Source organism: Aedes albopictus, chromosome 1 (assembly GCF_035046485.1).
Source record: "Aedes albopictus strain Foshan chromosome 1, AalbF5, whole genome shotgun sequence".
NCBI lineage: Eukaryota > Metazoa > Arthropoda > Insecta > Diptera > Culicidae > Aedes > Aedes albopictus.
This window is the reverse complement of record NC_085136.1, coordinates 154,750,645-154,768,627: the sequence shown is the minus strand read 5'-3', so window position 1 is coordinate 154,768,627 and position 17,983 is coordinate 154,750,645. Positions and strand designations below refer to the sequence as shown.

The 17,983-nt window shown below is 41.7% G+C and overlaps 1 protein-coding gene and 1 long non-coding RNA gene across 7 annotated transcripts in view; one reads left to right on the top strand and one right to left on the bottom strand.

Annotated features, from left to right (window-relative positions):
* Nucleotides 1-17,743, top strand: part of LOC109412957 (irregular chiasm C-roughest protein) — a 581,003-nt gene extending 563,260 nt beyond the window's left edge. For all 6 annotated transcript variants that reach the window (XM_029861871.2, XM_062845619.1, XM_062845615.1 and 3 more), the window contains one exon: nucleotides 1,421-17,743. In XM_029861871.2, coding sequence (XP_029717731.2) covers nucleotides 1,421-1,872 — 452 coding nt within the window. In that variant the 3' untranslated portion in view covers nucleotides 1,873-17,743. The remainder of the gene's footprint in view (nucleotides 1-1,420) is intronic.
* LOC134285220 (uncharacterized) overlaps nucleotides 1-17,983 on the bottom strand; it is a 250,024-nt gene that overhangs the window by 222,987 nt on the left and 9,054 nt on the right. The window lies entirely within an intron of this gene.

Here is a 17,983-nt window from a genome sequence, read left to right as displayed (position 1 = left end):
GCTACAAAGCTAGATGCTCAAACTTTGTGCGTGACTTCGTCGTGGTTCAAGTTGTTTTGTTTACATTTTCTAACTATGGTTGAATTTTTTATCCAAAATTTTGTTGAAATAGCAGAGCAATCGAAGAAATCTGAAATTCATTGCAAAAGTGTTACGCTAATCATATCGGCAGAAGTGAAGCAAGAAGCAGCAATGGAAGTTTTTTCGACAAGTTCAGTAACAAAAGTGTCGTCATAAGCATGAGCTTTTGAAAGCAATTTCTCGATATTAAAAATAAATAATTTTTATTTTTTTAGTTCCGATTGCAATACCGTTCAAACGACGCCTTCCTACGAACGATAAGCATGTTGATTTGGCTCACACTTTGACAGTTCTCTCTGCACGATTGGCTCACAATGGCCGCCTCCGCAGATCTCTATAATGTAGGATTACTAGTCCCGACAGAACGTGAAACAAAATAATTAAAAGTATAATTATTCAAAGCTATAACCTACCTACAAGAAATCGTTTAAAGTATGTATTGATACTTGTAATTTGTAGTTCCTCCGTGTAATTTAAACAACTATATCTCCAAATGCGACAAAATCAAGTTTTCAACTCCGGATAAAGCTGCACCTTCTCCTTCATCATGTTTGTAACCTGATGGAAATTTGTTCTACTAAAACAAAAACTATTATTTTTAAACTACGAAATTTACAATTTCCCACTTCCTACTCGCTCAAGTTTCTTACCAGGATATCCCCTAAGAGAAATGTCTGCACGTAAGAGAACGAAAGAGAAACATTCGAACTTTCCACGCCAGGACAGTTTTAATAGATTTCTGTTTACTTAAACTTTATCACATTGCACTGCACTGCAAGTCGGGGCATAGTTTTGCCATACTCCACCACCCGACGACGGGTGGTTCCAGCCTCCGATGACGAAGGGAAGGCACAAGGAAGTAAAACTGCCGAGCTGAGCTGCTACTTCTGCGAGTAATAGCATTGCATTGGTAGGGAGCGGATGAAAGTTTCCCCGGCAGTTGAACGAACGTCGACCCAATACATCAGAAGGAGACCGCTTGCCAAAGGGGGAAAACTTCAAGTGAAATGCTCAGTACAGTGATGAAAGTTTACTTTTTCAAACGGAGTTATGGCCTCTTTGGTTATTTATTACGGAACCGGGTGAGGTATCAAAATTAGCTGGAAGCTGAAAGGAAAAGAGTAGTTAATACCTAGAGACATGTGAACTGCCTGCACTAGGCCATCGATGGAAACTGATTTAAAGTTGATTGATGTTTTGTTTTACTCTATTTTCATAAAACCATATTCGTAAGATGGTTTCCATGTGGAAGAGCAGATAACAACAAATTATGCATTACAAATTATTTATTAAAAAAATTTGTCACATCTGCTTAATTTCATTTTTTTTTTCTTTACAGAGCAACCCATTTTGCAGGGTCACCTAACGATAGAACACCGAACGAGTGCTTCTTTTGGAAATCCATTCATACGTGGATCAAACTACAGTTCATCGAACATTCCACCAGCAACTGCCAACCCAGCCGCTACTCCAGCTCCTCCTCCGTACAACCTGGCAGCACGATCGACCCTCGGTTTCAGCAGTTCTGGAGCAGCGACAGGTGCTTCGTATGGACCTGCCACCAGTCCTGGAACAACCGGGGCAGGCTCAACCAGCCCAAGCTCGGTACAATCATGTTCATTATCGCTGTCTCATAGTTCACAGCAATCTCAGCAGCAACAACCGTTGCCCAATAGCAGTAGTAGTGCTGGAAGTAATCCGCAGCAACCGGGCAGCCCATCAGCAGGCCAATTCATTCTGCCCAGTACCGGAACCATCAAACAACAAGGCGCTACCGCAACGCATGTATGAACGCTTCTGTATATGTGGTAGATAAGTAGTAGACATGCAATGTTGCCATCCTCGCCCACAATAAAATATTAATGTTAACTGTTCCGTCAATTCGCTCACCCTACTAAAACAATCAATTCTTCACATTATTACCCTGTGGTTTGAGGAAGATTGGGATTCGGGATGACAAACGTTGAAAAACTCGTACTTATTATGAACTCGAGTGTAATAAAATTGTAAAGCACTGATTGTTGAATCCCAATTCGAAGCCACGCCACACTACACTATGTATAACTACCAAACACAAAGCTTATTTCAAATATGCATCGGGTAGGTAATTCCAGGCTCACATCATAAATGGCATATCATAAATCTGTTCAACGAAGATTCGAAAAATTGCGTGGCCTTATTAAATGGTAGAACAATTTCCACTGCAAACCAAAGCCCCACTACGAAAAAAGAGAACATTCTATCGCAATCAACGGCACCAATCGGAGAAAGAATATCAATTTGCCCCCATTTCACCACGTGCACGAAGCGTGGGTGTGCTGTTGCAAAATTAAGTTAACCAAATTGAAATTAAATCTTGAAAACAATTTAATTAGAGCTCACTCATGCCGTCGTCGTCGTCGTTGGTTGTCGTGTACTACATTGGAGAGCCGAAAAAAGCCACCGTTCGGAGCGGCTCACTTGAATGCGAAAGATCGACAAACACGCCAAAATGCAATTAATTTCCATCGAGATGAATTTTTCCCAGCCACACACTTCCAGCCAGCACCGAAGGGGGAGCGAGTGCCAGAAGAAAAACTACATTCGATTTATAATTCCACTGGGCGTGGGTAGGGAGGACACGGGACCCCATCGCAACAAGGGAGGGGTGTGAAATACGGTGCCACCGCGATATTTTGCGGGCAGTGGCTGTAAAAAAACAATTGGCGCTGAAATAATCAGCCATTGTGGCTGGCAAACGGCTCGGCGAGGGGAGGGACGGAGGTTCAGGGGAGTGCGAAAATTTGACAATGGACCGGAGCCAAATTTCATTTGGAAGTGCGATTTTTTAAAGGGATGTGAAATGAGCCAAATCTACTTTGGCAATGCCCGGTGAGGGTGCTGTTTTTCCCCTTATTTTTTTTTCAACTGAATCGTTATTGATGTGGACATAATAACTGTAACGCTTTCACATGTATGAGTCATCCACAGCGCCAGAGGGGCATGTTTGATTGGTGGATGATCAACTGGAAAATGTTTGAAATAGGTAATTGTCGTCGGACGCCCGTGGAATCATCGCCCATTGCTCTGCCTACATACATTTATTTGTTCAGCATCACATTTAAGACAAGACATAATCAACGATAGTACGCCACAATACTCGGTGGCGCTAGGGTGTAGGCACGTCAAACTCGAACCAACTACGCCTACCTAACATGCATCGAGCGGGCCTTCCCAAACAACACAATGCGATTTCGCGGGTCATCCCCATCGGCAACACAAACCAATTTCCAAGCAGGATTCGACCAGGCCCCAGGTCGCGTTGCCAGTCGACACTAACACACTCGCAAAAGATGAGCAGTAAACCTACCTTGCCGCTTGCGGATACCCTGGTGGCTGCCGCTCTCCATCCTCGGTCGCGCCCAATGCTCGCCAGATCACGCTCCACCTGATCCGCCCATCGTGCTCTCTGTGCTCCACGCCTTCATGTGTCAACCGAATCAGTTGCAAACACCCTTCAAAGTTGTTGTTCGGCATTCTTGCAACATGCCCTGCCCACCGTATCCTTCCGGCTTTGGCCACCTTCTGGATGCTGGGTTCGCCGTAAAGTGCAGCGAGCAGCGAGTTCATCCTTATCCGCCACACACCCTTCTCCTGCACACCGCCGAAGATCGTCCTTAGCACGCGTCGCTCGTAAACACCGAGTGTTTGCAGGTCCTCCTCGAGCATGGTCCATGTTTCGTGTCCGTAGAAGACCACCGGTCTTTTTAGCGTTTTGTACATGGTGCATTGGGTGCGTGGGAGAATCTTTTTCGACCGCAGTTTCTTCTGGAGGCCTTAGTGACTTTCGCTGATAATATGCCTTTGAATTTCACGGCTCACGTTGTTGTCAGCTGTAGTAAGGATCCGAGGTAGACGAATTCCTCCACCACCACGAAAGTATCCCCGTCTATCGTAACGTTACTACCCAGACGGATCCGGTCGTGTTCGGTTCCGCCTACCAGCATGTACTTTGTTTTTGAGGCATGCACCACCAGTCCGACCTTTGCTGCTTCGCATTTCAGGCGGGTGTACAGCTCTGCCACCATTCCAAATGTTCTGGCGATAATGTCCATGTCGTCTGCAAAGCACACAAATTGACCGGATATTGTGAAAACAGTTCCCCGGCTGTTGAGCCCTGCTCGTCGCACCACACCTTCCAAAGCGATGTTGAAGAGTAGACATGAGAGTCCATCACCTTGTCGCAGTCCCCGGCGAGATTCGAATGAACTAGATACATCACCCGAAACCCTTACGCAGTTTTGCACACCGTCCATTGTTGCTTTAATAAGCATAGTCAGCTTCCCAGGAAAGCCGTTTTCGTCCATGATTCTCCATAGCTCTGCGCGATCGATACTGTCGTATGCCGCTTTGAAGTCGATGAACAGGTGATGCGTTGGGGCCTGGTATTCACGGCATTTCCGGAGGATTGGCCGTACGGTGTAGATCTGCTCCGTCGTCAACCGGCCTTCGATGAAGCCAGTTTGTTAACTTCCCACGAACTCATTCGTTTTCGGTGACAGACGACGGAAGATGATCTGGGATTGCACTAGGGATGTAGTACCGGTAGTACCGGTACCGAAAATACCGGTATTACCGACCAATTTTTGGTACCGAAATACCGGTACTGACTAAACCTTGGTACCGGTACTTTCGGTACCGTGAAACCTCCCCTGAGGTGATGAAACCCTGTCATTAGTATAGCCAATATGCAATAGAAATTAACGAAAATCTTCAAAACCAAGCACAACATTTAAAACAAACATTTCATACCTACATGAAATCTTTCTGCAGATCCAGGATATCAGCAATGATAAGTTTGATGAACGTTATATTTAGGAAATGGATTTGCAAGCTTAGAATAAAACATGTTAGATTTCGGTTTTTCTTGAACCGACTTTTCGAACTCTCTAAGCAGAATACCCTCTTTGAATAGGGTTTCTTGTTATTTCTTCAGTTTTTAGATTTCGTTTGCATCATCAAGGAAAAATCAGTTAAATCTTCTTCTGTCTTCATCTAGCAGCTATCTATTTGATTTTGGTACACGTAACCCGAGCAAAGGCGGATAAGAAAATGATAACAAGTTCTGTTACCTGGTTATCATTCGTTTGATAATTGAGTTTGTTATCATTTAGGTTGAATTAAGAGCCAACATAACAAAAATGATAACTCATATTTACTTCTCGAATACCAAAATGATAAGAAGTTAAGTTATCATTGAGTTCAAGTTGATAACTAATTGTGTTATACAATATTTTGTTCAACATTTCATTTAGTTATCAACATGAAAAAATACATGTGACTGATAACTGGTTTTGTTATCAATCAGTTATCATTTAGAACTATTTTATCGACCAAAATAGTAAAAATCTACTTTACCGACATCGTCACCTATTGAAAAAAGTTTCTTGTAACTTACAACCAAAATTTTTGACTACTGCGCCCAGGCGGGTCTCGAACCCTGATCGAGTGATTGTCGGTCGCAGCCGATAGCCCCTATACCAACGGGACTCATTGAGAGTGAGAGTTATAAAAGGCTACGCTTTCGTACTGTAGTCGCATTGTAGGTGGGAAGCGGAGTCTATTTTTAGATTCGAGGTTCATCAGACTCTCAGTTTTGGGAAAGCTTTGAAATGTGCGTTTGGAAACAGATAACATATTTTGTTATCATTTAGTATTTTTATGTTATCGCGATAGACCAAAATTATCGATAACTAAATTTGTTATCATCTGGTTATCATCAATTGAAAAAGATGATAACAAAAATAACAAAATGATAACACCGATAACACAGTTTATTATCAAAGTGATATCACTTTGTTATCCGCCTTTGCTCGGGAAGGCTGTTCCTGTTTCATTTAAGACTCACCAAGATACTGCCTGTGAAACTATGCGGAAGCTAAACAATAGTTCCAAAAACAGTTTCATACAACTAATCTCTTTTTATATCTTTACCAATCCATACTTTTTGTTTAATCCAGTATTTCCTGGTTAGATTTTATGACATCCCTAAAACTGGAATTCACAAATGCCTGGTAAATTGTAGATTGTCTGTGCAAAATAGATTACTTTTTATTTTAGTGAAAATTTTCCAGTACCGGTATTTTACCGGTACTACCGGTACTGTAAGCCCCAGTACCGAAATACCGGTACTCACCAAAAGGGCTCGGTACTGCGACCCCTGCACTTTGTAGGCAGCATTCAAAATAAATAATTGCTCTGCTTCTAGGTTACATATCACAGATTTTACCCTAAAATAAGGACAACACAATTTATTGCGCATTTAGTTCATAATTAACTAGATCTGAAAATTTTCAGTAATGGAACATGAATTTTCAAAATCACGAGTTAGAAGGAGAGGGAAAACAGTCATGCTTCCACTTCACAGTACTATCCCACCAGGATTTCGGAATATATCCTATAGCAAAACTGCAAACAAGCATTTTTTTTTTCAAAACATGTTTGAAATAATCAAATCCCTTCTGAATCAATACAGGATACATCCCATCTGCTCCAGAAGATTTAAAAGGAGCAAAGCTATGGGCACTAACTCTATAGGTACATACAATACTCCGAGCCAAAGCCAGGGAATCATAACTACAAGAAAAGACATCAGGTTCATCCGAAGATGCCATTCCAGAATTTCCTCATCAGAGGTAGTGAAATCGCCATTTGGCAAACAAAGTTTGTTTACTCGAAAATCCTTACATTTCTCATGGATTTTGTTGTACCTACTAACTTCACTCGAACTGCAAACATGGATCGTTCAGCAGACCGGAGAACTTTCTTGTAGATCTTGCGAGCCGACCCGCAAGCCTCCGAACCAGCCGACATGCATCAACATGCAGAATAATTCATCTGTTTTTCAACCTTCAATCAAATAATTTTTGACAGCTGACCCAAGCATGTTTTTTGTGAAGTCTACATCGCTTCTTCAGCCTCAATACAGACTTTGCTCAACTTATATTCTTGACTATTCAGACACAACAAGTAATGCTATTGTTTTCGACGATATGTATACAATTATGTGTGGTGTAGGTGCTAAGGAGAGTGACTATAAATCAGGAGGTCCGAGTGCAATTTCCAGTCTTCCCACCGATTAATTAGTACATTTCTAACCATCTCTTCTCGAAATAGACGCAGCTTACGGTAAAAATAAGTTCAAGAAAGTGTTTTTATTTTATTTTTACACAACTAATAAATTTAATTGATTACTGATTAAGCGCATATTAAGCCTTTAATCAGCCTTCCAATGAACCTCAAATCAGCTAAAGGATGAATGAAATCAAAAAATTAAATGTTTTGGAACTTAATAAAGGATTGTACCTATTGTGCTCAGCTTTTGTTCAATTCAAGGCGGATTTAAAATAGTTGAAGAAACGTACAGCATCAAGTTGTTACCTGGGTGGTCCCCACATGTGCAGCCTGGGCACTGTTGTCCTTCTGCCATCAGCTAGATTGAGAAGGTACATACCGAGCGTTTGTTCACCAAGGAGGTGCGGCTCAAACAGCGTCTATTCTGGCATCCAGTGGCTGAGTATGAAATGCTCCTCCGCAGGAAACTATATAGTGTGGCAGCCTCACCACGGTGGATAGAGCCTTAGACCAATAACCTACTGTTCTCGAAACCCGATACAGGAATCGTTACAGAAACCGGAAATAAAAGATTACGAAATGATTCAACGGCAAAAACTTTAAGCGTGAAACGACGGACAGGAATTGGAACTTGGATCGTATTCACTCTAGCCCAGCAGGGTAAACTGGCACAACTAGCCAATGAGGCGCATGTCGTATGAAGCTTGAGGTGAACACACTCCTTGCCACCGTCGAGTTGGTTTCCTGCTCAGCGCACACGCCCACGCTGCGCTCATGAAGTGGGAACCTATTAATGAGAAGATAATTATAGCCAGATTCAGAACACGGGTTCGAAACCTTACCATGATCCAATGTTACGCACCAACCGATGCTGCTGAATTACAAGACAAATAGAACTTTTACAGTCGACCAATACCTGTCTTGTATAAGATTTCAAAAGGTGAAATCAAGATCCTCATGAGCGACTACAACGCGAAGGTTGGTTCCGACAACTCAGAATATGAGCAAGCACGTCAGGGGGCGCAATGATCTCGGAAAAATGGGCGAGAACGGAGAGCTGTTTGCAGAGTTTTGTGGCAACAATGACATGGTGATTGGAAGAAGTGACATGGGTTTCTCGCGATGGCGTCACGGTCACTCAAATCGACCACATCTGCATCAGCCGTAAATGAAGACGAAGCCTTCTTGATGTGTAAAACAAACGTAGTGCCGACATTGCGGCCGATAATCTCTCCTTCTTGATGAGATCCGGCTGCGCATTGCTGCAATCGATCGACAGGAGGAGAAAATCGAGCGCTGGTTCAACACACGGCGACTGGTAGACGCTGCGGTTAAAAGGTCTTTCGTCGCGGAGCTAGACAACCGTGCTACGATTATTCCGTAAGGTGGATGTGTAGAAGATCAATAGAGCGCCATCTAGAATGCCTTCATCACCTCCGCCGAGAATAATTTGGGTGAGCTACGTACCCAGAGAAAGCAGTGGATCACAGATAACACCTTAAGGAAGATAGAGGAGCGAAGGAATGCCAAAGCCGCGAAAGAGCGAGCGAAAACACGAGGATCCAAATCCGTAGCCGTCCCGTAGCCGCAAATATCGGCGACATTTGTCTCCTCTACGATGTATCCCGTCGCCTTAGTGGGACTAAGATAAATGCTACAATGCCCGTGAATGAGACATCTAGCTATTGACCGACCCGACTGACCTGCTTAAACGCTGGTTCGAGCACTTTCGAAACCTTTTCCAAGTGTCGGCCACGCAACCAATACCTCAGCATGATCCGCCAAGGATACGACGGGGTCAACACCGAAGCTCCATCATCGCAGGTGATAGAAACAGCTATTCATAGCATGAAATCGAACAGAGCCTCGGGTGTCGATCATATATCAGCTGACCCCTTTGTATTTCACAACAACTGAATAAATTATTCTGCAACATATGGGAAACCGCGACATTTCCTATCGACTGCATACAAGGCGGCTTAGTGAAGGTGCCCAAAAAGGGTGACCTGACTGTGTGCGATAATTGGTGGGGCATCATGTTACTGTGTATAGACGTGTGCGCCGAATATTCGGCGTAAAATCGGCGTGCATCGGCGTGGGGCTTCTCAAACAATTATGAACAAAGTAAACTACTTTCTAATGATTGGATTGCAACAAATGGACATCTAGCTATGTGCTGCTGCAGAAATTTTTTGGTTTTGATAATGGTAGCCTTTCTGAGAAGGGATACGCCGATCGGCGTGCGGTTTTCACGCCGCCGCCGCCGCCGTTTGCCACGCCGACACGCCGATGCTTCCTGGATCGGCTTCAAACAACATAACCATAAACTTTTTCCACCAGTGCATGGGTATAACCCCCCTTTACCTATCCCCGTTTAAAAAATATAGTATTGTTGATTCTTGTTGGCTTGGGGAGCCGCACGCCGATTCACGCCGATTTTTCATCGGCGCGGCGCGGCGCGGCGGCGCACACCTCTAACTGTGTATCGTGTTCACCGTCCTCTTCAAAGTGATCCTTAACCGGATACAGAAGAAGATGGACACAACCCTCCGAAGGCAGCAAGCTGGATTCCGTGCCGGACGATCCTGGGGTGGGGGCATATTCTCACGCTAATCCTGGAGCAAATCAATGCATTCCAAGAATCTTGTTACCTGGTGTTCATTGATTACGAAAAAGTTTTCGACCGTCTCAATCACGGAAATATAGGGTGTCCCAGAAAGTATGGGCACAACTTTGCAGCTCTGCCATTTGGGAATGGATGCACAAATAAACTTTATTTTCACACATATCCTACCTCAATGTATTAACATCAAATGCCAATCATTAGAATATGCATTTTACACTTCGTTTGAATGCGGCAGAACATTCCCTAAAAGACCTTTCAAAGCATCTGCACAAATTGCTATATATTTCAATGGCATCGTTCAACAAATTGTTTTCTACGCATGAAATTAAGCTCAATAAAAATTTCAAAAAATATATCCGTGTAATTCTACAAGCGTATCTATTGTACAACCCTTAGTTCGAATTGAAAACATGTACTTTTGAACCTGAAAAATGAATTTAAACACCAAAATCGATATTTTTGAAAACCCGATTTTCGAATAGTTGAAAACAAGCTTCTGAATTAATATCACAGCATGCATAAAGCTACAATGAAATTTCCGCATAAGTTATATAAATGCTCCAACTTTATAAAGTGTAGATTGAAGTATTTTAATTCTCGTTCAAACATCCATTAAAACTCGAATGTCTGTGGGCATGTCTTATCCAGAAATGGAAAAGGCGATTTTTCAGTTTTCTCAAAATTTTGAAGTACCCATACGCACAGGCAGAACATTTTTTTTTATAAAAAATGTCGATCAACCATCTAAGGAATCATGTTTTCGAATATATCATGCCAAAAAAAAAAATCGAAAAAATTGCTTTAATTAGGGTTTTAGGTAAAACCGTAAAAAAGTAGTTTGTACAGAAGTTTTCGAAGTTGTTTTTTTTTTAATTTTAAATCTTCTGCATAAAAAACCCCTTTTCAATGTATAAACTCTTTACAGGAATCAATGGAAATACTTTGAATAAAAATACAAAAATATAAAAATTGTTGTTTGTTAAGAAAATGATTGCAATTTCGTTATACAAAGTTGTGCCCATACTTTCTGGGACACCCTATATGTGGAAATCCCTCAGGCTCAAGGGTGTCCCTGAGAAAATCATCGGCCCCATTGAAACACACTACACGGCATTTTCGCGTATACTACTGCACAACGGTCTTGTCCGATCCCATCCGGGTCGTTGCTGAAGTGAGGATGTATACTATCGCCGCTACTGTTCGTAATCGTAATCGAAGAGATCCTGGTAAGTGAGATTGATCGTGAACCAAAAAGTTGTTGCTGTACGTGCATACTCAGTTAAGCTCGGCTTATTTTCATTATTTTTCCGAGATCTGCACAGCCGAGCGCTCGACAATCGCAATTTAACTTTAAGCAGAAGGGCAAGTTTATTCATAGCAGCACCAATCTTCTGATGGAATTTCCCGAAAAAAATCGGAAGATATTCTACGAGGAAGTCTGGAAAGGTTTTTCACAGGATGTACACAGTTCTGCCACCGTTCTAAATGTTCTGGCGATAATGTCCATGTCGTCCACAAAGCACACAAATTGACCGGATTTTGAGAAAATCTTATCCCGGCTGATGAAGAGTAGACATGAGAGTCCGCCATCTTCTTGCAGTACCGACTTCTCGCAGGCACACAGTGGCACAGTGGCACACAGATTTGAAAATACCTGGCAAAAATTGCCAAATCATAGTAGTCTGCTAGTTTTAGCCTATATGAGTGTATTGGAACATGATTTAGCGTTCAATTTCATTTTAAAGGCATTTTCATGATGAAAATTTATTTTTTTGTCGATTTCTTCGAACAAAATCCGAACAAAATTGATGTTTTTCATACAATTTTACTACTCTTATCATCATGGCGCCATTGTTTTGGTAGCTCTTGGCAGTTGCATTTTTCTTTAACCGATTATGCATACATAAACGAGCATTTGAACGGAATCTCCCCTCGGGGAGAAGCGGGGAGCGATTTGTATGACTTTGAAGTTGAACTGTAAGAATTTTGCGTTCTAATGACATGTAATGTCAATTTTGAAGCCAAATATGTATGCTATTTTGATCTGTTGCTCCATTGCAGATGTCTACATAAAAACTTACAAATAAACTTTTGAAAGCAATTGTATTACTTATATTAATAGACTTTTGTAGTGGTTGAACTTGTTTGTGTTCTTTATCAAAAATTCAGCACTTTTTTCATCAGCAGGTATTCAGTGCTGTGAAAAGATACAAAATCAATATTTCCATTTTTTTTTAAATGCCAGTTAGTGCCCCTGGTATTATGGATGAATGCTCAATATACTGTATCCCATATAGGACATGTTCAAAAATTGAGTTTCTGCCAGCTTTTCTCAAAATTGGACCTCTGTGAGGCAGATTCGAATGAATTAGACAGTTCACCCGAAACCCTTACGCATTTTTGCCTACCGTCCAACGTTGCTTTAATCAGTCTAGTCAGCTTTCCCGGAAAGCCGTTTTCGCTCATCGCTCTGTGAGGTCGATACTGTCGTATGCCGCTTTGAAGTCAATGCAAAGGTGATGCGTTGGGACCTGGTTTTTACGGCATTTCTGGAGGATTTATTGTACAGAGAAGATCTGGTCCGTTGTTGACCGGCCGTCGATGAAGCCGGCTTGATAACTTCCCTCGAACTTATTAGTTTTGGGTGACAGACGACGGAAGGTAAACTGAGATAGCACTTTGTAGGCGGCATTCAAAATGGAGATTGCTCTGAAGTTCTCACATTCCAAATGGTCGTCTTTTTTGTGAATGGGGCGGAATAATCAATCCTTCCACTTTTTCGGTAGCGCTTCTGGGCCCATCTAGGTGAGTTCTGCTGTGATACAATCCTTACCAACTGCTTTGTTAGTTTTGAGCTGGTGTATGGCATCCTTTATTTCCCTCAGCGTGTGAGTTGGCTCATATCCGTCCTCTGCTACATTGGCACAGTCGTTCCCTCCGTTGGCGTGGTCTCCCGTGCCTACGTTCTCCACACTATTCCACCTTATGATCACCTCACGTCCGTCCGTGAAGAGGCCTCCGCCCTTATCTCTGCACATTTCGGCTCGCGGCACGAAGCTGTTGCGGCATGCGTTGAGCTTCTCGTAGAACTTCCGTGTTTCATGGGAACGGCACTGAAGTTCCATTTCCTGGAACTCAGCTTTTTCCAGGCGGCGCTTTTCACCCCGAAAAATTCGGGTCTGCTGTTTCTGCTTCTATTTGTAAAGCTCCATGTTCTGCCGGGTTCCTTGGTGCAGCATTACCGTGCTGCGTTTTCCTCCTCCAAAATCGCTCTGTATTCCTCGTCGAACCATTCGTATTGTCGATCCCTTTTCACGTACCCGATGGTGCTCTCGGCTGCGTCATTGATGGCTGCTTTTACTGTTCTCCAGCAGTCCTTTAGAGGGGCCACATCGAGCTCCCCAACAAACATTTTTGCTCTATAAGAGTGGAACAACCCTCTCTTAAGCACACTATAGCTTACGAAACTGTTATATGGCTAGTATTGTTACTTGGGTCGCCCTGCTCTGGCAACACTGCCTCGAGATTCTGCGTGTATGTGACGCAACATCCGATTGCTTTAGTCGCTCTAGTTTGTACCGTGGCGGTCTCCGGTACCGTACATATTGATGATAAATGAAAATTTCAGGTGCAGTTTGACCATCACCAGATAGAGGTCAGAGTTGATGTTAGCTTTTTTTTATCTGTATCAACGAGATTTTTAACCCTAGGCTAGTTCATCTCGGGACCCACGCTTTACTTCCCTTCCGAAGGAAGAACTCACATTTTGCGAGTTTGTCGGGACGGGAGTGGGATTCGATGTTGATGTTAGCGCCACGATAGGTCCTAAAGTCGATTATATCGGAAAAGTGCCGTCCGTCAATCAGAACGTGGTCAATTTTGGAATAAAAATGCAGTAGGCATAAAAAGGATAGCGGCGTCTTATGGGAGACTCGAATGTAACTACTCAGCTGCAGGAATTCCATTTATCCACCAAACACTATCCCCTATTATGTTAATAGGATTGCAATTCAAACTTTTATCGAGCTGGTTTCTCAACCGCAGCAAAAATGTCAGCGTAAAATAAAAGAAACCGTATAACAACTTCCCGGACAAAATAAAACCATTCAGAGTGACTTTGCGGTAGATACCGTCGACTCGCGCACCATTTCACGATGGAGAACAAATGAACATAACCAGCGATTTCTCGGAAGAAACATGAGAAAAAACTTCCTCCCCGCTTTACAGTGGAATTCTTTCGGAATACTAATGATAAAAGCTTGAAAAATTCCGTGAAACAAAGCAGAAAAAAAAACGAAAGAAAAGTGCATCAGCAAGCGAATGCATCAAACAAATTAAACTTTGACTGATAAATAAATTTAAATAGAAGTGAATTCCAAAGTTGTAAAGCTTCGAGCTTAGCCGTAGCATAGGGAAATGGAACGATTTAATTTGTGACAATTCCATTCTCATTTCCAAAACTGTCCGCACAGTGACATAAATCAAGCTTTTAACTTTCCTTTACATTCCGTCACTGTCCTTGAAAGATACATAGAATTTAACGTAGGGGAACTGGGGGTAAGACGCCCACGTTAAGGAAGAGTCCAATTTTAACCACGAAACACTTTTTTGGTACTAACATGAAGCACCAACATGTTTCCTTTCAAATAGAAGAAACCATAAACTAGTTCTTTGTTTTACTACAGAAAAATTCAAATTTGAAAAAAAGTTTGATTTTCAGATTTTTAGTTTCAATGCGGGGTAAAACGCGCCACTAGCCACAGCTAACGCCAGGATGCCAAATTGTGTACATATACTTGCGCGCCTGGTTTATTGTCATTTGTTATTGTTCGTGAATGGTATACAGTCAATGCATAATTATGGATCACCTGTAATTATGGGTCAATTCCATTTAAACGTCATAGTGAGCTGTTTTATCAATAATTACTACAAAATGACACCTGGATGTGTGATTAGTAAACTTATGCATAGTAAAAATGTGCTGTTGCTTGGTTCCAACTTGTGTTCTACATAATTTATGCCAGAATTTGGTTCTAAATAGCTAATTTAATGTAAATAACTAGGGGTGGGCATTTTACCCCACACATGCCTCAGAAGTTTGGACCCTTGTAAAAAGTTATAAGGGCCAAATTCGATACTTTTTTCGCTTGGTACACAAACAATGGGAGTGTGCAAAACAGTTTATGGGGATAGCGAGAAAAAAAATCTTTTAAATGATTTAAAAAAGTGCAACAATTAGACATGCTCAAATTACATCAAAAGTAATCAAAATCTTTTTTTGAAGTTTTTGTACATTTTTTTAGTAAAAATATGTAAACTCAAATGTAAAGAAGCATTTTTATTCTTATTTTAACGATTTCAGTTGAAAAAAGTGCCGAAAATAACGTGGTTTGCTTAAAACAAGGGTGGCGCAACTTGCCCCCTATGGGCGTTATGGCCGCAGTTCCCCTAATGCGCAACGGATGTAAATGTAGCTCGAGTAGATCAATGCTTTGTTATGATAGAAATGTTTATCGAATCTTTTGCTATTGCGCTTCGAGATAGGTATGCAGCACCTGCCGATTGTGGTGAGTTTGTTTTAAGCTACACACGTAGAGCTAGATAGACAATATTATGTTTATAGTTTAGCGGATTTGTTAGTTAATTGAATCTGTATATAAACTGTAAAGGTGAATTGATAAGATGGTGAAAAATAAATTATTTCGAAATTGATAAAATAGTGTTTCATTTAAAATGATGACAAATCTGTATAATTTTTACAGTTTTAGACACCTAAAAATTCCAAAACAATGATTCAATGCATGTAAATAAGAAGTGTTTGCTACAAGGTACATGAAGCTGTATTATTAGGAATGGTAAAAACATATAGGTGCCTAAACCCCAACTGTGTCGAGTCGAGAATACATTCCATCTCGCCACAAACCAATCCTGGTTGAGGATAAACCCATTTTGCATGTTCATCATTCACCTTCCCCATACCGGCAAGCAACATGCCTACACAATCCAGCCAGGAACCACAACTCACCAAGAAGCGTGCAGCAATCTCAACCGAGGAAAATCACAGGATGCGATATTACGATGCTGTGCCTAATTTAATTTTTCCTTTTTCCACGAGTTTACCTTCCACTTAATGGTTTCACTTGTGTTGTTGGGTTTTATGGGACGTGATCGAAGTATAAACCACAAAAGGTACTAGGCAAGAAATCAAATCTCTATAGGTAACCTTTACCTCCATCGTCGGCGCTCGTTGAGGAAGGACAACCCAAGACGACACACACAAAAAAGAAAAAAAAAACGACGACGAGCGCACGAGTTTGTTGTGTGCCGCAATCCGGTACGTACACCGCTGAGGGAATTTCTGTCATACATTTTCCAGGATTTGATGATTTGATGTGACAGCGGACGGATTTAACATTCTCACGTATTTTACACAGATTTACCGTCATAGGATCTTTTGGAAGTCACGCTGGGGACGGTTGTGGCGCTTTGTTATGCGAATGGATGATAGGGCATTATGACCCGGTTAACTTCAAGATTTCGTTGATCTGTAAAGTTTGATTTAAAAGTGTTGGCTTCAAATTTTCTGTTCAAGTTAATAAATATTATTTATTAAATGAGTTGCAAAAGGTTGATTTTTTTCAGCTCAATTCGTATATTGTAACGAACGAATTTATCAGTTACTTGTTTATTTGCGAATAATGTTACAAAATAATAATTAATTATAGAAACGGTGCTAATTCAACAGGCGACCGGATGAACGACGGTTCAGACCCACACTGAATCATCATCAAGCAAATGATCGTGCGGTACCTTCACCTTAGGGTGTCCCAAAACGTCGCGTTACAACTTCCCCCCGCCAGAACGGTCATTTTGCGAAGATGATAGTGATACGTTGGCCGCTTGATCCACCATCACCAGGGTATTATAAACAGATGTTATGTCTCGGTTGTGCTGTAGCAAATCTTGAACGTCAGCTGGGAAATGGTTTATCATCAGGCGTATAACTTTATCCTCCGTCGGCGGCAATTCCAAATATTGTGCATTATTCAGGAAGCGAATGAAATATGCTGACATGCGCGACTTTCTTCCTTTCTGAACATATGTCCCATTTACCATTTTTGACATGAAATTCCTTTGGCCAGCACATCCCCAAAACCTCATCAAAAATAACTGCTTGAATACTTTCCAATTGCTAAAGCGATATTTAAAGGCGCGAAACCACAGCTTTGGTTCCCCTTGCAAGCATTCATACATCACTCCAATACGTTCATCATCTTTCAGCTCTCGGTTTTCGAAAATCAGGTACTGATCGAATCGGTCCAAAAATTCCGCTGCAGTGAAATATTCACAACGGCCGTCGAAGTGCGGTTTGGTGACGTTATTCGGATGGATGATCATTGCCTTGGTCACAACTGCTGCTGGTTGTGTGATACGAAGAGTATTGTTCATCTCCGCCGGTTGGGTATGATCGTACGATGCCGCGGCCTGAGCCAATGTTGTAGTACAATCGTTGCCTGCATTTGAATCCAATTGTTCTTTTCCATCGTCGCTTGCTTTCGTAGCTGTGTCCGATATCTGCATCGCTTTGTCCATCAAACTGCTATTGAATATCATGGCAAAACATCGTTCCAGTTTCTTGATACTAGCTTCGATATCCACTAAACGGCGTTCAATTGTTGATAAGTCCATAATGAAAATCCAATTGTCGGTTAATCCCGGTTGAGCCCCCACGTTGTAACGAACGAATTTATCAGTTACTTGTTTATTTGCGAATAATGTTACAAAATAATAATTAATTATAGAAACGGTGCTAATTCAACAGGCGACCGGATGAACGACGGTTCAGACCCACACTGAATCATCATCAAGCAAATGATCGTGCGGTACCTTCACCTTAGGGTGTCCCAAAACGTCGCGTTACAATATTTATCCTAACATTTAAGCTCAGTCTACCATCTAGTGTAGTGTATGTCGCTGATAATTACCAAAGTGTCCCAGTATCCCAAAATTGTAGAACTAATGTACAAAATTGTATACAAGAAGCTTCCTCTCAAAAATTCGTCAATACTTTATGTAACGAGGAACGGTTGACAGCTTACCCCTTGAAAAAGGCTTAATAAAAGGCGAAACGTCGGGAAAAGCAAAACTTGCCGTTATGATTTA